The 21,008-nt window shown below is 36.5% G+C and overlaps 1 protein-coding gene and 1 long non-coding RNA gene across 4 annotated transcripts in view; one reads left to right on the forward strand and one right to left on the reverse strand.

The window, feature by feature from the left end:
• Window positions 1–2,367: 2,367 nt before the first annotated feature.
• Window positions 2,368–3,028, reverse strand: LOC146317945 (uncharacterized). The gene is made up of 2 exons (XR_014771704.1): window positions 2,765–3,028; window positions 2,368–2,571 (listed from the first exon to the last, which is right to left on the reverse strand). It is a non-coding gene; the product is annotated as an uncharacterized LOC146317945 (long non-coding RNA).
• A 9,371-nt stretch (window positions 3,029–12,399) lies between these two features.
• Window positions 12,400–21,008, forward strand: part of myripa (myosin VIIA and Rab interacting protein a) — a 39,633-nt gene continuing 31,024 nt past the window's right edge. For 2 of the 3 annotated variants that reach the window (XM_084732647.1, XM_084732649.1), the window contains exons 1-2: window positions 12,400–12,721; window positions 14,521–14,692. In XM_084732647.1, coding sequence (XP_084588773.1) covers window positions 14,583–14,692 — 110 coding nt within the window. In that variant the 5' untranslated portion in view covers window positions 12,400–12,721; window positions 14,521–14,582. Of the gene's footprint in view, window positions 12,722–13,027; window positions 13,264–14,520; window positions 14,693–21,008 lie in introns of those variants that run through there. The other variant, XM_084732648.1, reaches the window with a different exon arrangement.

Here is a 21,008-nt window from a genome sequence, read left to right on the forward strand (position 1 = left end):
CATCCAGCCACAGCTTTTCATATGTCTATTTTGAACTAGAACTGTTCAAAACTGGGGTGGCAACTGAGGTGGCAAGGCATCTTTTAGGGGTGGCATCTGCCACCCCATGCCACTCCTCTAGATCCGCCCCTGGTCACAGCTAACCAATCATGTCATCATAAACAAAGAGGAAGCAACAAAAAGATGCTCACATTACCAAGAAGACACCGCCTTGAATTTTTTGATGAAGTCAAACTGTTTGGTGCAATAAGGGCGTATTCTCAGAGAAAACACTTGGACTGAATGAATTTTAAATATTAATAAAATACAATGAATAAATCTTCTTCCAGCTGATGAAAAGTCTGATAACATGTCACATAATGAACTGGGATATATCTACAACAGCCATTTCCAAACTGAAGAATGCCACAGTCCAATTTTAAAACTGAAAATCTCTATTTGACTTCTTCTAAATCTCTCAGAAAAAAGTAGTGGAGTAAAAAAAAAGTACAATATTAGAGTAGAAAAAATAGAACTACAGTACTCAAAGCACAAGACTTCACAATTTTGTATTTATCAATGCATTTATTTATTAAGTTTTGGACAATCTCAAGCATTTTTTTAAATAATGAAAATCACATTTAAATTACAGAACATATGCAACATGTCAAATTATTTTATGCAGATGAGATCATTTCTTGGGAGGATGATTTATAGTATGATCAAGGAGGAGCAGAGTGTTCAGGTCAAGTTCACATCCTTTAGTTCTTCTGTTGAAAAGACAGAAAGAAAATATGACTGTAATTCACAAGCAGCTGATATCTGACTCTTTAATGAAGAGCAAATGAAGATGTTGACATTTCTATAAAATTTTCTAATCTTAGACTTTTAAGATGTAGCTTCTGGAGGAACATATTGCAGGACAGGCAGAAGAGAAAAAAACTCAAAGAAAAACAAGCTTACCAAACCCACAAAAAGGCACTCTGGTCTGGTACAGGGTCGGAAACGTCTGGGAGGTTTCTATAATAAAAAGAACAAACATTACATTATTATGCACAGAAAGTCACCTTCTCCTACTGTTTTACCATTCATAATATGTTGAATTAGTTGTATCTAAATCAATTTCAATAACTACTGTGATTTCTTTTTGTTTTTTGGCAACATGTTTGACATTTACAACTAAATGAGAAAACACCATGTGAATCAAAGATCATCTTACAACACAAGAGAAACCTCCTCCAGTCACTGGCCAGCAGTAGAGCATCATAGGCCATCGATGACGAACTCTCTCCAGAGCGACTGCATCAGTAGAAGAGAAGGCTGTGAGGAGCAGGAACGCCTGCAGACCCAACAGGACCAGCAGCACACTTTTGTCCATGGCTGATGAACTGAAGAGTTTGGTACAGTTGTGAAACATGCAGGTCATTATATAGTCATAGCGAGGGGTGGATCCAGAGAAATATTCATAGGGTGGCAAGAGGGTGGCACAGAGACTATAAGGGGTTGCAAAACATATATGCAGATTTGATCACAAACAATCACAAATATCAATATTTGCTTGAAAAAAAGCCCCTAAATGAAGATATTTTAACTATAAGATGTAACATTATTGTGGCATATGAGTAAGGCATTGAATAGAAATATTTAAAGGTGTCAATAAAAAGCAGTAAATTGTTTTATTTTCAAATCTTGAAGCATTTTTTCCAAATACCTATTGAACATAAACCCATCACTCATCGTAAAATGTGGCCAGGACAGATCATTAAACTATAGAGCGTCTTTAGAGCGTCATCTCTTGCTGCATTCACTTGCACTTGGACTTCAGACTTTCAGTCTTGTAAATTTCCACCCAGCCACAGCTTTTCATATGTCTATTTTGAACTAGAACTGTTCAAAACTGGGGTGGCAACTGAGGTGGCAAGGCATCTTATTAGGGGTGGCATCTGCCACCCCATGCCACTCCTCTAGATCCGCCCCTGGTCACAGCTAACCAATCATGTCATTATAAACAAAGAGGAAGCAACAAAAAGATGCTCACATTACCAAGAAGACACCGCCTTGAATTTTTTGATGAAGTCAAACTGTTTGGTGCAATAAGGGCGTATTCTCAGAGAAAACACTTGGACTGAATGAATTTTAAATATTAATAAAATACAATGAATAAATCTTCTTCCAGCTGATGAAAAGTCTGATAACATGTCACATAATGAACTGGGATATATCTACAACAGCCATTTCCAAACTGAAGAATGCCACAGTCCAATTTTAAACTGAAAATCTCTATTTGACTTCTTCTAAATCTCTCAGAAAAAAGTAGTGGAGTAAAAAAAGTACAATATTAGAGTAGAAAAAATAGAACTACAGTACTCAAAGCACAATATTTCACAATTTTGTATTTATCAATGCATTTCTTTATTAGGTGTTGAACAATCTCAAGCAGTTTTTTATAACTGAAAATCACATTTAAAATACAGAACATATGCAACATGTCAAATTATTTTATGCAGATGAGATCATTTCTTGGGAGGATGATTTATAGTATGATCAAGGAGGAGCAGAGTGTTCAGGTCAAGTTCACATCCTTTAGTTCTTCTGTTGAAAAGACAGAAAGAAAATATGACTGTAATTCACAAGCAACTGATATCTGACTCTTTAATGAAGAGCAAATGAAGATGTTGACATTTCTATCAAATTTTCTAATCTTAGACTTTTAAGATGTAGCTTCTGGAGGAACATATTGCATGACAGGCAGAAGAGAAAAAAACTCAAAGTAAAGCAAGCTTACCAAAACAAAACAGCCCCCTGGTCTACAGCATCGGACACTTCTGGGAAACAAACCAATAGTTTGTTTCTATAATAAAATGAGAACAAACATTACATTATTATGCACAGAAAGTCACCTTCTCCTACTGTTTCACCATTCATAATATGTTGAATTAGTTGTATCTTAATCAATTTCAATAACTACTGTGATTTCTTTTTGTTTTGTGGCAACATGTTTGACATTTACAACTAAATGAGAAAACACCATGTGAATCAAAGATCATCTTACAACTAGTGCTGTCAGGCGATTAAAAAAAATAATCTAATCAATTACAGGATTTGTAATTAATTAATCTAATTAATCGCATTTTAATCTCATATCTGCTAAAGGTCCCCAAATAAAGAATTTGAATTCTAGGACATTACAAAATTGTAGTGCATAATCAATTGAATACACAACGTACAAATCACTGCGTTCTTGTTAATAGTCCCGTCTTTGTTCTTTTTATAAATAAACTTGCCGTTCAAAGGTCCAAGTAAGGTTGCCTCGCTCTTAGGGGTGCAACGGATCAGAAAACTCACGGTTCGGATCGTATCACGGGTTTCAGTCATAGATCGGATCATTTTTCGGATCAGTAAAAAAGAAAAAAGTGGTGGGATTAGGGTTAAATTATTTTAAAAATGCACTTGTCTTTGATATTTGTCTGTCTGTAATTATCACCATAGTTATGTAATGTAATAATAATGATAATAGTAATGATAATGGTAATATATTAAAAACTTCAAACGTATACAGTGCTGTACTATGTATATACTATACATATATTAGATCATTATACACTGTACAGTATAATACACAACTACGCTCTGTAGTCTGGCTCAATGTCCTGCCTACAGCACATCTGATTGGTTAGAAGTCATGATCAATCAACAGACACAGTATCACAGACGGGGTGAGACAGAGCTGCAGCGGTGAGCAGAGAGGAGCTGTGTAGAAGTTAAGACAGCTGATATCACCAAAGTTTCAATGAACATCACAGTTTTATGATCTGTTACTTTGGTGATAGCATAGTTACATCAGTGAAAAAAGTTATGGTCTGATTTCACTCAAGGCGATGTGACGCTTTTAAATCAGTCGCTCTTCACAGAGATGTGCTGCACACAGCAGCATCTGTCCTGTATTTTCACTGCAACTCTGCATTGAGATTTCAGGTATTATAACTTATACAAAAGTAACCGTGACATTAAAACTGTGATGCTCACATTTGGTCCGCGGATCACACGCGTGCCGAACTCAATGGGCCAAATTTAAAATGCTTGCGCATTGACTTGCCACTCATGATTAATTGCGTTAATTTTTATAGCGCGTTAATTTGCAGCGTAATTAATTAATCTAATTAACGCGTTAAACTGACAGCCCTACTTACAACAGAAGAGTAACCTCCTCCAGTCACTGGCCAGCAGTAGAAGTTCAAAGACCATCCACGACGAACGACTGCATCAGTAGAAGAGAAGGCTGTGAGGAGCAGGAACGCCTGCAGACCCAACAGGACCAGCAGCACACTTTTGTCCATGGCTGATGAACTGAAGAGTTTGGTACAGTTGTGAAACATGCAGGTCATTATATAGTCACAGCTAACCAATCATGTCCCCGTAAACAAAGATGAAGCAACAAAAACATGCTCACATTACCAAGAAGACTTTTTTTAAAAAGAAAAAAAAACAAAAAAAAAAACAAAACAAAACACTGTGACAATACACTGTTTTCTGGTAGTAGCAAAAGTCACAAACATGTCAGCTAACTATAAGGACAAGATACTACATGAAAAAAGTCAGAAAACACAAATGTTTGGAATCTGCATCAATTGAACCTTTACAGTGATGCTTTTGTTGTTATATGCAAATTTAGTATTGTGTTGGGTGTTTGCTATAGAAGTTATTTAACTATAAGTGTGTGTTCAGAGAGACCACAAAGTGAATTTTAGAGGTGGTATGATAGGATATAAAGTCTACAGAAAGACAATTAGACTCAAATTTTCCCAGACTGTGTAAACTGACACAAGGACACAAACTAAAAAAAGCTGAAAATGTTTCAACTTGAGCAAAAAATTTGCACTTGTCTGAGGATTTACAGTGTGAGTCTGATTGTTTTTTCTTGATTAACTAATCTACTGATCATTTCAGCTCAATACCTGCTTCAGTTTTAGGGTCTTGATTATGTGTGTTAATGTGTGTTTATCCTACACAAACAAGTCAAACTGTTTGGTGCAATAAGGGTGTATTCTCAGAGAAAACACTTGGACTGAATGAATTTTAAATATTAATAAAATCCAATGAATAAATCTTTTTCCAGCTGATGAAAAGTCTGATAACATGTCACATAATGAACTGGGATATATCTACAACAGCCATTTCCAAACTGAAGAATGCCACAGTCCAATTTTAAAACTGAAAATCTCTATTTGACTTCTTCTAAATCTCTCAGAAAAAAGTAGTGGAGTAAAAAAAAGTACAATATTAGAGTAGAAAAAATAGAACTACAGTACTCAAAGCACAAGACTTCACAATTTTGTATTTATCAATGCATTTATTTATTAGGTGTTGAACAATCTCAAGCAGGTTTTTTTTATAACTGAAAATCACATTTAAAATACAGAACATATGCAACATGTCAAATTATTTTATGCAGATGAGATCATTTCTTGGGAGGATGATTTATAGTATGATCAAGGAGGAGCAGAGTGTTCAGGTCAAGTTCACATCCTTTAGTTCTTCTGTTGAAAAGACAGAAAGAAAATATGACTGTAATTCACAAGCAACTGATATCTGACTCTTTAATGAAGAGCAAATGAAGATGTTGACATTTCTATCAAATTTTCTAATCTTAGACTTTTAAGATGTAGCTTCTGGAGGAACATATTGCAGGACAGGCAGAAGAGAAAAAAACTCAAAGTAAAACAAGCTTACCAAACCCGCAGAACAGCCCCCTGGAAGGTCACTGCATGAGACACTTCTGGGAGACAAACCAATTGTTTGTTTCTATAATAAAAAGAACAAACATTACATTATTATGCACAGAAAGTCACCTTCTCCTACTGTTTCACCATTCATAATATGTTGAATTAGTTGTATCTTAATCAATTTCAATAACTACTGTGATTTCTTTTTGTTTTTTGGCAACATGTTTGACATTTACAACTAAATGAGAAAACACCATGTGAATCAAAGATCATCTTACAACACAAGAGAAACCTCCTCCAGTCACTGGCCAGCAGTAGAGCATCATAGGCCATCGATGACGAACTCTCTCCAGAGCGACTGCATCAGTAGAAGAGAAGGCTGTGAGGAGCAGGAACGCCTGCAGACCCAACAGGACCAGCAGCACACTTTTGTCCATGGCTGATGAACTGAAGAGTTTGGTACAGTTGTGAAACATGCAGGTCATTATATAGTCACAGCTAACCAATCATGTCCCTGTAAACAAAGAGGAAGCAACAAAAACATGCTCACATTACCAAGAAGACACTGCCTTGGATTTTTTTAAAACACTGTGACAATACACTGTTTTCTTGTAGTAGCAAAAATCAAAAACATGTCAGCTAACTATAATGACAAGATACTACATGAAAAAAGTCAGAAAACACAAATGTTTGGAATCTGCATCAATTGAACCTTTACAGTGATGCTTTTGTTGTTATATGCAAATTTAGTATTGTGTTGGGTGTTTGCTATAGAAGTTATTTAACTATAAGTGTGTGTTCAGAGAGACCACAAAGTGAATTTTAAAGGTGGTATGATAGGATATAAAGTCTACAGAAAGACAATTAGACTCAAATTTGCCCAGACTGTGTAAACTGACACAAGGACACAAACTAAAAAAAGCTGAAAATGTTTCAACTTGAGCAAAAAATTTGCACTTGTCTGAGGATTTACAGTGTGAGTCTGATTGTTTTTTCTTGATTAACTAATCTACTGATCATTTCAGCTCAATACCTGCTTCAGTTTTAGGGTCTTGATTATGTGTGTTAATGTGTGTTTATCCTACACAAACAAGTCAAACTGTTTGGTGCAATAAGGGTGTATTCTCAGAGAAAACACTTGGACTGAATGAATTTTAAATATTAATAAAATCCAATGAATAAATCTTTTTCCAGCTGATGAAAAGTCTGATAACATGTCACATAATGAACTGGGATATATCTACAACAGCCATTTCCAAACTGAAGAATGCCACAGTCCAATTTTAAAACTGAAAATCTCTATTTGACTTCTTCTAAATCTCTCAGAAAAAAGTAGTGGAGTAAAAAAAAGTACAATATTAGAGTAGAAAAAATAGAACTACAGTACTCAAAGCACAAGACTTCACAATTTTGTATTTATCAATGCATTTATTTATTAGGTGTTGAACAATCTCAAGCAGGTTTTTTTTATAATTGAAAATCACATTTAAAATACAGAACATATGCAACATGTCAAATTATTTTATGCAGATGAGATCATTTCTTGGGAGGATGATTTATAGTATGATCAAGGAGGAGCAGAGTGTTCAGGTCAAGTTCACATCCTTTAGTTCTTCTGTTGAAAAGACAGAAAGAAAATATGACTGTAATTCACAAGCAACTGATATCTGACTCTTTAATGAAGAGCAAATGAAGATGTTGACATTTCTATCAAATTTTCTAATCTTAGACTTTTAAGATGTAGCTTCTGGAGGAACATATTGCAGGACAGGCAGAAGAGAAAAAAACTCAAAGTAAAACAAGCTTACCAAACCCGCAGAACAGCCCCCTGGAAGGTCACTGCATGAGACACTTCTGGGAGACAAACCAATTGTTTGTTTCTATAATAAAAAGAACAAACATTACATTATTATGCACAGAAAGTCACCTTCTCCTACTGTTTCACCATTCATAATATGTTGAATTAGTTGTATCTTAATCAATTTCAATAACTACTGTGATTTCTTTTTGTTTTTTGGCAACATGTTTGACATTTACAACTAAATGAGAAAACACCATGTGAATCAAAGATCATCTTACAACACAAGAGAAACCTCCTCCAGTCACTGGCCAGCAGTAGAGCATCACAGGCCATCGATGACGAACTCTCTCCAGAGCGACTGCATCAGTAGAAGAGAAGGCTGTGAGGAGCAGGAACGCCTGCAGACCCAACAGGACCAGCAGCACACTTTTGTCCATGGCTGATGAACTGAAGAGTTTGGTACAGTTGTGAAACATGCAGGTCATTATATAGTCACAGCTAACCAATCATGTCCCTGTAAACAAAGAGGAAGCAACAAAAACATGCTCACATTACCAAGAAGACACTGCCTTGGATTTTTTTAAAACACTGTGACAATACACTGTTTTCTGGTAGTAGCAAAAGTCACAAACATGTCAGCTAACTATAATGACAAGATACTACATGAAAAAAGTCAGAAAACACAAATGTTTGGAATCTGCATCAATTGAACCTTTACAGTGATGCTTTTGTTGTTATATGCAAATTTAGTATTGTGTTGGGTGTTTGCTATAGAAGTTATTTAACTATAAGTGTGTGTTCAGAGAGACCACAAAGTGAATTTTAGAGGTGGTATGATAGGATATAAAGTCTACAGAAAGACAATTAGACTCAAATTTTCCCAGACTGTGTAAACTGACACAAGGACACAAACTAAAAAAAGCTGAAAATGTTTCAACTTGAGCAAAAAATTTGCACTTGTCTGAGGATTTACAGTGTGAGTCTGATTGTTTTTTCTTGATTAACTAATCTACTGATCATTTCAGCTCAATACCTGCTTCAGTTTTAGGGTCTTGATTATGTGTGTTAATGTGTGTTTATCCTACACAAACAAGTCAAACTGTTTGGTGCAATAAGGGTGTATTCTCAGAGAAAACACTTGGACTGAATGAATTTTAAATATTAATAAAATCCAATGAATAAATCTTTTTCCAGCTGATGAAAAGTCTGATAACATGTCACATAATGAACTGGGATATATCTACAACAGCCATTTCCAAACTGAAGAATGCCACAGTCCAATTTTAAAACTGAAAATCTCTATTTGACTTCTTCTAAATCTCTCAGAAAAAAGTAGTGGAGTAAAAAAAAGTACAATATTAGAGTAGAAAAAATAGAACTACAGTACTCAAAGCACAAGACTTCACAATTTTGTATTTATCAATGCATTTATTTATTAGGTGTTGGACAATCTCAAGCAGGTTTTTTTTATAACTGAAAATCACATTTAAAATACAGAACATATGCAACATGTCAAATTATTTTATGCAGATGAGATCATTTCTTGGGAGGATGATTTATAGTATGATCAAGGAGGAGCAGAGTGTTCAGGTCAAGTTCACATCCTTTAGTTCTTCTGTTGAAAAGACAGAAAGAAAATATGACTGTAATTCACAAGCAACTGATATCTGACTCTTTAATGAAGAGCAAATGAAGATGTTGACATTTCTATCAAATTTTCTAATCTTAGACTTTTAAGATGTAGCTTCTGGAGGAACATATTGCAGGACAGGCAGAAGAGAAAAAAACTCAAAGTAAAACAAGCTTACCAAACCCGCAGCCCCCTGGAAGGTCACTGCATGAGACACTTCTGGGAGACAAACCAATTGTTTGTTTCTATAATAAAAAGAACAAACATTACATTATTATGCACAGAAAGTCACCTTCTCCTACTGTTTCACCGTTCATAATATGTTGAATTAGTTGTATCTTAATCAATTTCAATAACTACTGTGATTTCTTTTTGTTTTTTGGCAACATGTTTGACATTTACAACTAAATGAGAAAACACCATGTGAATCAAAGATCATCTTACAACACAAGAGAAACCTCCTCCAGTCACTGGCCAGCAGTAGAGCATCATAGGCCATCGATGACGAACTCTCTCCAGAGCGACTGCATCAGTAGAAGAGAAGGCTGTGAGGAGCAGGAACGCCTGCAGACCCAACAGGACCAGCAGCACACTTTTGTCCATGGCTGATGAACTGAAGAGTTTGGTACAGTTGTGAAATACACCTGGCTTTGTATCTTCACTGCTGATGAGTCATTTCTACAAAAACAAAGAGGAACCAACAATAACTTTCTCACATCACCAAGAAGACACTGTCTTAAATGTTTGAAATACTGTGAACACTGCAATACAACCAACAAATGTATTTACACTCACCTACATTGTATTGGGACAGTAGCAAATCAGCAATTTCTTGTAAGAAGCTGAAACCAAAGATTTTTTCCTTTCTTAGCTTGAAAACTGGCAAATCAGTTGTTTAAAGGAATAATCTTCAACGGTTTCCTTAAAAAAAAAACTATGCATCACCTCATATCAACAAAATCCCATTCAATTATCACTTATGACCCGCTAGGAGTTTGTGGCGGTGGCTGTGTCTGCAGAAACCCTGTCGTCTGCCTGTGTTTGGTCAGTATCTCGATGTTAGTGTTGGTATTTGACATCCTAGGAATGAGACTCAACAACCAACTGTCTTTGTGGTCTGTTTACTGTTTATTTTGTTGTTGTTGTTTATTGACTGTACTAATCATTTCAACTCAATAGCAGCTTCAGTTTCAGGGTCTGGGTTCTGTCAGTTAGTCTCAAAATGTCAAAATGTCTGCTGTGATAAAGATGATACAATGCCTGGGTTGAATACATTTTTAATTTTTAATAAAATCTTCCACTAGATCAGCCATTCCCAAACTTAAGAATGCCACAGCCCAATTTGAAATCTGAAAATCTTCTGCGGCCCACCCAAAACTTTAATCACAACTCTGATCAACATACGAGAAAACATGAATAATGACACCAATGTAACACCAGTACCACCAATAGGGGTGTCACAGTTACAATATTAAACTGAAAATCAATAGAAATTAAAAGGCTGAATAGGTGATTTTCCCTGTATTTTCTTCTCTCTATATACCAACCTATATGCAGCATGTGTGTAAAAAGAAAAAAATCAACACTTCAAGACAACACAGCATTGCTTACCAGCCTTTGTCTTGATCCTCTTGATACCATAGAGACTATTTTAAAGAAGAATTTGAAAAAGTAAGGTTGTCAGGGCATACAACCTACAATCTGTTGATCTTTACAAATCAAGACTTGATGGTCAAACAGTGGGATATCCAGTTAAAAAAACAAGAAGTTTAAATCAAAACCTCAATTTGAAATGTTGACTTTAAAATCAAAAGTCATGTCGAATCGTGGATTTGGAGAATCATGACACTCCTAATCACCAAATGAGGTTTAACACCTGTTAAACCTAAAATTACGATTAACCCAATTTAAAGATTTGTTTTATTAGTTCTGATTACTTTTTGAACTTTTTTGTACATTATTTTCAAACATAGAAAATTGAAACTTGCTTTATTCATTCATTCATTCATTCATTCATTCATTCATTCATTCATAATGACCTCTCAAAGCCCACCTGCAGTACCATCGTGCCCCACCACGGGGCAGCAGCCCACACAGGAGGGAAGTACCCGGCTAACAAATTAATTCAAGTACAAGTTAAGCTACTTTCCATTTAAATAATTTTTAAAGTGCAGATGTAGAACATTGTCGTTGGCATTTGGGTAAGTTAACTGCTTTTTAAAACACACAGCTCAGCAGACCAGCTACAAGATAAACTAATGCCAATAACATAAAAGACTAACATTACACTTGAAGATAAAAATTAGCTGAAGCTTATTTTAGCTAGCTAAAATAGCTAAATTAGCATAGCTAACGTAAGCTAGCAAACTAAATTTTTCATTTTTCACCTACAGAGTAGCGTTAGTTGTAACAAAGGTAAGCCTATAAACGACAAATTACACAAAGTAAAATGTAGATTGCTGATTCATTTTTTCTGTTATGTTAATATTATGTTAATGGAACGTTTTAATACCGTGTGCAATATTACTTTTAATTCTCATCATGTACGATTATGTTTAATATCATGTGTCATTTTTACGCTCATTATCTGGTGCAATATAACTTTTTATTTACTCTCAATATCATTGCCAATATTACTTGTAATTCCCATTACAACTTTTACTATTTGGCTTATTTTTGTGCTTATCCTGTCTTACCTGTATTGCTTTTCTATGGGGCACGGTTTCTTTGCATTTGCTTGTTATACTTTATATGTCACATATAGGCTATGATCTGTTGTTGTCATTCTTATATTATTGTAATTTTGGAGCAACGTGGCACAAGAATTTCCTTCCAAATTGACAAAGTTTTATTCTATCCAAAAATACACTTGAGTAAAGAGAGAAGTGGATAACATTTAGAAAGAAAATTAAAAGTACTCCTTTAAAAATAAAAACAATGTATTATGTTAAGCATCTTACCACTCTGACCCTATACATTTACATTACCAATATCCAGTATGGTCATTTCAGACTGTAATTCTCCACCTGTCCACTTGTTTGCATGTGTTTCATGTCTTTCACACGCACCTGCTCCTCATTATCCCATCAGACTCTACCTTCCTGCAGACAGTTTATCCTGTTAAATCTGCCTGCAGTCGAGCAGACCCCGAAACAAATTAAAGTATCAGGGGAAACAAATCCTCACACTTGTAAAAAAAACAAAAACAAAAAAAAACAGTCATGACCACAACCCGTCGTTTATATGGTTAAGCTTTTGTTCCACAAACTTCCATATTTCCTAGTTCGTCGCGTCCAGCACGAAACACTGGAAGTAGACGTGACTGAGACTTGATCCTGATTTTTCTCTCAGAAACCAGCGGGGACCGAGACTGGCTGCACGGATCAGACCTGCAGCGAAACTTTTTCCAAACTTTTGAGACGGAGAAAATGCTTTGAAAGACGACTTGACGACTCCTCGCGACGTTGTATTTTAACAGATTTTCGCCCATTATTCACGGATTGTATGAGGGCTTCTCGTCCCGTCGTACGGCTGTGAAGGTGCACCGGTGGTCAGTTTCACCCAGCAGGTCAACAGACTTAGACATCGGTGAGTTTTTATAAATACAACTTCTTAAGAGATAAAAAGAACAAAACCTCTTTTAAATCAAAATTATTAAGATTTTTTTTTTACATCGGCTTGTACAAAAATCAACAATTTAACTGGACTATTTGCTCATAAATTGTGTCTTTGATCACTAATGAGGAAAGTAGCCTTTATTTCTGATATTTAGTTAAATGGTTAAATAGCTCACAAGATCTAATGCATAAAAATTGAAAAAAGTGGCCTACTCATGGTTTTGCTAGTTAATAAGTAGGCTATTGGTTGCACTGGCTTTTGTAGGCAATTTCATGTTTTGTTTTGTTTTTTTGTTTTTTTTTTTAAAGCAGCTCTCCTCTTGATTAGTGTGACAGGATCCTCTGTAGACTCACTGCACACCCTGTGGTCTGCTGTCATTGTGGCTTCAATCAAAGAAAGCTGGGCCTCAGTTTCACGTCTGACACAAAGAGGGAGATTTCTCCTCCTCAGGAATGCTAATGCAGAAAACCCAAATCCTGCTCTGTGTTAATACCCCTGCCTGATTTACTGGTGTAAGTGGCTTGTGGGACGTCAAAATAAGTTTGAAGTGATTATGGACACAGTTCTGTGCTCTGTATGTCAACCAGGAAGGTTTACAGTATGTATATGAGCTGCCAGGTTTTAAATGCAAATAATACATTTATGTGTTAATTTACCAGATGTGGTTCATTCATAGACAGATGTATGATGTCCTCCAGTTAGTCTGCTTTTTACAGGGAATATACCAACATTTCACTGAAATAAGCAGATCAAGTTGGTGATTGTCATTAGTTAAAAAAAAAAAAAACGTACTTATTGGTAATAATTTACATAAACATACTTCTTTAGAAAGGTGTACAGCCGTGAAACATCTAGTTTACTAAAGGTAGAAGTTCATGAAAAATGTATAAAGCAATGTTTTCATGACAAGACAAAGCCACCCATGTTTGCAGTTTATTAACTGTTTTAGAGAGGTGTTTATCCAATGTTATAGTCATTTTAGAGAATGGTTGTCAAATTCAATTTAATCCCGGGCCACATCAGTATTATGGTTGGTCTCAAGACTATATATTTCTACTTGTTATCATATTACGTAATTCCCTCTGCACGTATTATCATTAGTTTTGTTTTATTATATTTGTTGTTTATTTATTATTATATCTTAATAGTTCATAACTTGTTCTTGAAACAGAAAAATAACTGTAAGTAAACATTAAAGTGTACTATTATACAATTTCTGTTTCAAAAGCATTACCTTTTTGAAGGCAAGCTTTATAGTAGGACAGTTGTATTAAAACTCATTAGTTTTAGCTATTTTGACTTCATGAACTGGCAACTTCATAAATGCTATTAGAATTAGAGTACAGCTTAATGTCCCTAATGGCAATCAGTAATAATATAACACTGAAAGCAGTCAATACAATATAGTAAAGAAATATGCAGGTAAACAAACATCATTATCATTTCTGACAGCAATTTAGACAAAAGAGGAAATAAAAGGAGAAGCTAGAAATCAGTTGAAGCCTGTCACATCCACAGCTTGATGTGTTGTCAAGTCATGTTTTGTTAAAAAGCCCATAACTGAGGGAATAAAATACCTCATATTGTTAGTACCACCTCAGGACAGGTTAAATCTTTGTCCTGATGTAAGCAGTTTAAAAGTCCAGTGTGTAAGATTTAGGAGGACTTATTGGCCAAACATAGTTGAAATGGAATATTAAAAAAGTATGTTTTCGGTTTGTAATCACCCTAAAATAAGAATTCTTCTTGTATATTTTTCTCTTCTTCAGATGATAAAAAAACAAGGTGATTGATTGGTCAGAGGGGAGTGACAGTTGGAGGTGTGTCAGCGATGGGCCGCAAGTTAGATCTGTCAGGGCTGTCGGACATCGAGGCGGAGCATGTGCTGCAGGTGGTGCAGAGGGACATGAGGCTTCGCAAGAAGGAGGAGCAGCGCCTCAGGTTAGTTCCGATGACCTCCGTGGTGAATGTTTCACAGGTTAGACACTGGTCCTCTGGCTCCTTGTGACCAACCTTTCCACAAAATCTTGTGCAGGTCTGTGAACCCTTTTTGATGTTGTGCACCTTTTTGTGATAGGCCCCTCCCATTGCCACACCCCCTTTTAGCAAATTAGTATGAACACAAACAAAGACAGCTGTTGGTTTTTCATACGTCAGCGGTCTAATTTGCTTAATCTTCGTGGGTGTTTTGAAAACAGTGGAAATACAGACATCAGTGGGTTGAAGGAACCTTATAGTTCCTTGATATTAGTTCCTGGGACTGAAGGTTCCGGGCACTTTGGTTGAAGTGTGGCTGAACACTCACTCTGTTTTTGGTCTCTACCAACTCCAACAATTTAGCTGTTAAATGGTCCACTGTGTTCACCAGCTGGTTGCTAACTGTGACATTCTGCTGTTTGGTGCTGGACAGTTAATATTCAGAGGTTTTTATATGCGGCGACAGCTATGGTCAGAGGCATTACATGTTTTTTTTGGGGGGGGGGGGGGGGCGGGTTGTCTGTCCATCTCATTTTTAATAGCATATCTCAAGAACGCCTCAAAGGAATTTCTTCAGACTTGCCACAAAAACAGATTAGATTAGGTGGTCAAAGGTCACTGTGACCTCAAAAAAACATGTTTTTGGCTGTACCTCAAGAATTCTTATGCTAAATATGGCAACATTTCATACAAATATTTAACAGGATAAAATGTTCAGGTGATGACGTTTTATATCCAAAAGGTCAAAGGTCAACTTCACTGTGACGACAAATGAAGACAGCACAAGTCTCACTAAAAATTATTGACTGAAATTATACATGTGAATGTAGGGTTCGTCAGAAAATAGACTTAATAACTTTCTTTAAATTTCTCCAGAGTTACAGATCAATATAGTTGTAAGTTCCATATTAAATACATCCATATATGAGTTTGGACAGACATGGATGTAACAGCAACTTGACTGATTGGTGGAGGCATACAACTATGAGGCAGTAATTTTTCTTAGAACTTTTTTTTTTTTGATGAAAACAGCTGGCTGCTATTTTCAGTGTAAGCATAGAAATTATAACCTCTTTATCACAGGTTATTTTATACTAATTGACTGAATATTATTGTTTTTCTGAGTTAAGGGATCAATGGAAACCAAATATTGAAAACAAAATAAAATGAAAAAGTTACCATATAATGTATAAATGGTATACATTCATTTTTGGTATCTGTTACTTGTGTTTGAGTTTGCATTCGAGGCATTTTTAGACCTCTCATCCAGCCTCTTTACTGTGTAGTGAAAACACTAGACAGGAAGTGACCTCCCTTTCCTGTTGTAGTCAGACCGGCTTCCTCAAAACCTCTATCCTGCCTGCAGTCCAAACAAAATATGTATGAACACAGAGACAGAATCATATGCTAATTTAGTGGGTTTGAACTGGGTCTCTGGTGTATATCGACCTGAGTTTTGTCCGAGAGTGAGAGGGATACATAATAGTAGGAAATTATTTATCTGCTTGTCAAAAATAAGCAAGAATTACATTGTTATTATGTAATTTCCTCCACTCTTAACTTTGCTTTATTTCCTCACACAACATATTTGCCTGCTACACAAACAAGGCTTTCAGTGATCTGGGAAGCCAATCAAAAGATAAGAAACTGGACCACACGTGAGATAAACTTAATGGCTGTGAATTTTCAGACAGAGGAATGTCTTAATGTCCAATTTGGCTCAAGCCTTGTACACTATGTGACAATTACTTGGAAAAATGTTTGTGCCACTTTTTTTATAGTGCACATTCATACAGTGGTGACAGATGCTCTCACATTTGTTCCAGAGACCTACAGGTGGCAGTAATGCATCAAAAAACAGAAATGTGCCAAAAAGTGCAGAGAAGAAGATGGCCGCAAGCGAATAAATATGGATGTAACTTCGGAAGGCACCTTTTTAAGTAACATAAAACTTAAAATCAAATTGCAAAAAACTAAAATAGCATTGAAGAGAAAAAAGACAAAGGTAAACATATGATGATGCCACAGTGAGGACATTTTCCCACCAGTTAATGAACTGTTTACAACACCAGTGTTACCAATTACACTGGACATACTAGAAACAGAAAATAGAAAAGAAGAAAAGATATTGATGCTGAATATCTGTAACGTTGGAGCGCTTACTGTCACCATGTTGTAAAGTAACATTATGGTTGTAATGTAAACTCCTTGTCACAGCTGGCTTTGTTTAGCCAAGTTAGCCTTAGTTTGGACAAATTAGCACCAGCTAACACCTTCATGGTAATATACTGAACAATAGAATACTTACCTTCTCTGTCGTGAATGTTCCATGAATTTCTTTCTGGCTCAGTATTATGGCCTTTCCAACTAAAATCACAGCATATGCTATATTGTTTTTCATATTTAATTTACATTGAGGTTTAGTGTGTCTTGTGTGTTACTGAGTGCTTTAATTGATAAGCTAAGTACAAAGCACCATGAATTCAAACACTTCTGACTGTTAATGCAGTTAGTACAGTAACTTGTGGCTCCACCATCTAAGTTAGACAAATACAGCACAATGTCTGCCACCAGCTTTGTGTGGAAATACCTCAAAAGATTAAACAATGAAGAGGCAAAGTGTGCGCTCTGCTCTAATGAGGGATTAAATGCGCTGCATTTAGGATTGCTGTGACATTTGGAATATCAGACAAAAATCCAAGTGAAATCCCAAAGCTTCAAGAATACTGGATTTATATTTTTTTCAAAACACGTCTGGGTGAAATACTGGCAGAGATGGCAGATTTACCTCCAACAGATAGCTGTGGCTAAATGTGCCCCTGACTGCAGAGAGACGGCCAAAAATTCCTGATGAACCTGTCCAAAATCTCAAACCAAGTGACTGAGAACTTTTTTTTTAGAATTTTGCATTGACCTTTGAAGGTATAGCCGAAATTATACCTTAAAAACAAGTGTATTCCCCAGGATAGTGAGCTTCTATACCCGGGATAGAAGGTGTCTCATATTAATATGAGACATTAATCACACATCATCACACCATCTATACACCTTTTTTTGGGATGTTCCTGGTGACTAATTTCTCTGTCTATTAAATCAAAATTTTAATTTAGACTAGTCTAACAGCAAGAAAACACCCAGAACATAGTTAAAAGTTTATTAATTGATAACGTCCTGGGCCCAGTTTCCCTGAGGCTTCGTAGCACTACGTGCATTGTAAGTTGTATTTTAAGGTCTCCCTTAAGGTTGTCCCAACTCTGGGAAACAGCCCGTAACCTTAAGGGAGACCTTAAAATACAACTTACGACACACGTAGCGCTACGAAGGCTCTGGGAAATGGGGCCCTGGCTAGTTGCAGGTGGCTACCTAACAGTTTATGGCACCTGGCATTGTACAAGAATAAAATCTTGATAAACTGTTTAACTGACTAGTATTTCTGGTGCCGATTAGTGAGGGTGGCGATGTTTAATCATATAGTTGACTAATCCTGCACAAGTAAATTCTGTATTCAAAATCTTACTTAAGTAAAAGTACAAATGTATTAGCATCAGAATGTACTTTAAAGGTCTAGTGTGTAACATTTGGCAGGATTTACTGGCAGTAATCTGTGTATTCCTGTACACGGAGTATTACCTTTATCACCTGCTGAAGCAAGCCTGAGGTACGTATTGATAGCCAGTGTATTACCTACTAGTCAGCACACTACCAGTTTGGAGAGGCAGCAAGAGTACCAGTGTAAGAAGCTAAGCAATGTACTGCTGTGGACAGGGTCAGCAGCAAAATGTATTTTTTGTCACCTGAAACAATATAAAAGTTTAAGTGTACACCACATTTAGAATATTTTCACTGCTTACCTTGCCATCAGGCAGCCTTTTCTGACAGTAAAGTTATATCAGCTAAATATCTCTGTCTGTAAGCAACCAGACACCATTGGCAAGTCAGTTATTTTATCTTGCAGAACACAGGAATCGCTGGTCTACCACTGCCTCAATTGGTTAGTTTGTCTGTTATGATGTGATTTCAGTGAATCCGAACTAGCCCTTTAAAACACCAAAGTCACACAATAAAACAAACAGATTGAGTAAGTGGTAGACCAGTCTGGTTTATTCGAAGGGAACAATATTTGGCTTACATAACAGCACTTTCCTTTTGGAAAGGTTGTCTGACATCAAGGTAAAGTTGTATGAAAAAGTGTGAAAATATTCTAAATATAGGGTACGCTTAACCTGCTTCTTTACCCTGACTATAGACAAGTACCTCATACAACCCCACTTCAGAAATTCCAGATGATCCCTTTAAGTGGTGAACTTTCGTCTTTGTCTAACTACTGTATTAGGTATGACTGAATGTGGTGCACCGAAGGATAATTTTGAACGCATTCATACTGGTTTCTTTATTTGTGAAGAAGCATATTCCAAGTTCATCTGGCATGCAGAACACCTCCCTTCTTTAGCAGAAGTGCACTGGCAGATAAGATCACGTACCATTCTCAGATCATGTCAGGCAGATGGTTTGCTGCTTCCTCTCTCCTCTAGTCTTTAAGTTCACGCTGACTTCGTGCATCCTGGTTTTCAATTTCCACACTGACACCCCCCTGAGGTGAAATCACCTCACTGTTGATGGGTGATGGACAGGGGAGTTCAGGACAGCAATCAGTGTCTAGAGTTGAGGTAATAGAAATGAGTGATGAGTACACTTGCTGCTGTCTGTTGTAGCTCTGGTTGCACAATAGGGCCTTCTTTCAACTGTCACCATAAAATATAACTGATCTTCACTGAATGTTGCATCACTGCACGATGACCATGTGAAGGTGTGTGTGTGAGAGATAACTGCAACATGATGCCACTCTTAATAACTGAACTGATATTATGTTAGATAAAGCCTGTTTGTGCTGTTCTCTAATTGTTGCAACATTATTTTTCTACTTTAGATAGCAAATGTCTCTTCAGAGAAAAGGGAAGAACCAGATCAGGATGACATAAGCAGGATTCCTGCGGGTTCTTTTAACAGCCAGGCTGAACTAATGCTGATGCTAATCACACCTCTTTAGTGCCTGTACATGTTTATTATAATCTGTATTCATGGTTTCAAGTAATGCATTGTAATCCTGTTTAAAATGTGAAGAATGAACAGTAATTAGTTCTTATAATCTCTGAAATAAGGCAAAGGTTATTAGTTACAAATATAGGAATGTAAAGTATATGCATGTATTTACATAGATTTTACAGACACACACACACACACACACGTGTACACACATCTTGTATCCAGTTTCTGATTAACAGACTGAGATACACACAGTTACTAGTTTATCAGGTACACCTTAATGGAGTCTAATACAACAGACCTACAGTCATGAAGGTTATAGTCAGTTTTTGTTGAGCCTGTTTGATTTAAAGGGACAGTTCACACCGAATTCAAAAATACATGTTTTTCCTCTGGTCTGTAGTGCTATTTATCAGTATAGATTGTTTGGGTGTGGAGTTTCTGAGGTACTGGCCGTAGAGATGTCTGCTTTCTGTTTAATATAAAGGAACTAGACGACACTCGGCGTGTGGTGCTCAAAGTATCACCGCACAGAAGGTAGTGTGCATTTACACATGGGCAAGAGGCTCATGCTTGTGACAGCTCGGGATGTAAACATCAATGTCGTCCTCCTCGGCTGAGTTGTAATATTAGACCTGAGCTAGCAAATGTGTTAATACACTGGGCGGGTGCAGTTCGGCAGAAAGAAAATAGTTCCTACACATACCTGATGACAACAAAATCTATGGATTACCTTGATTAATCGGGTCATGATTTCTGGAAAGAGTTTGACAGCTGATGCAGCTGTGCAGCTCGTCATCAGTAACTGACATCACTTCAGACTGATGCTGTACAACCGAGGATTTCTCCTTCAGTAGCTTCATCTCCTCCGTCCTTGTGTCTCTTCCTTTCATCTCTTTCATATCCTGTAGACGAATTTGCCAAATGAAAAAACACCCAGTGACTCGCAGATAGAGACCATAGAGACAGGAGGCATCTTGTACATGATTCAGGGCTTATTACTGTGGGATCACTGTCACACACTTTTTAATCTGACAAAGTACATGGAGTTGGATACAAGTGCAGCATTTAAACAGCTTTTAATCTTTTAATCAGGGAAAATACCCACCCAAATCTACCTTATCAAGCAGTCTGGGCCCATTTGTTTGGACTGTGTCTTAAAAATATAAACATGGACATTCAGTCTGTTCAGAAGAGCGAGCTCAACAGTCTTGAGGCAGTTTTGTGGATCCATCTG

The sequence above is a fragment of the Lutjanus erythropterus genome, chromosome 12, assembly GCF_056507025.1.
Source record: "Lutjanus erythropterus isolate fLutEry1 chromosome 12, fLutEry1.hap2, whole genome shotgun sequence".
In the NCBI taxonomy this organism is placed as follows: Eukaryota; Metazoa; Chordata; class Actinopteri; order Lutjaniformes; family Lutjanidae; genus Lutjanus; species Lutjanus erythropterus.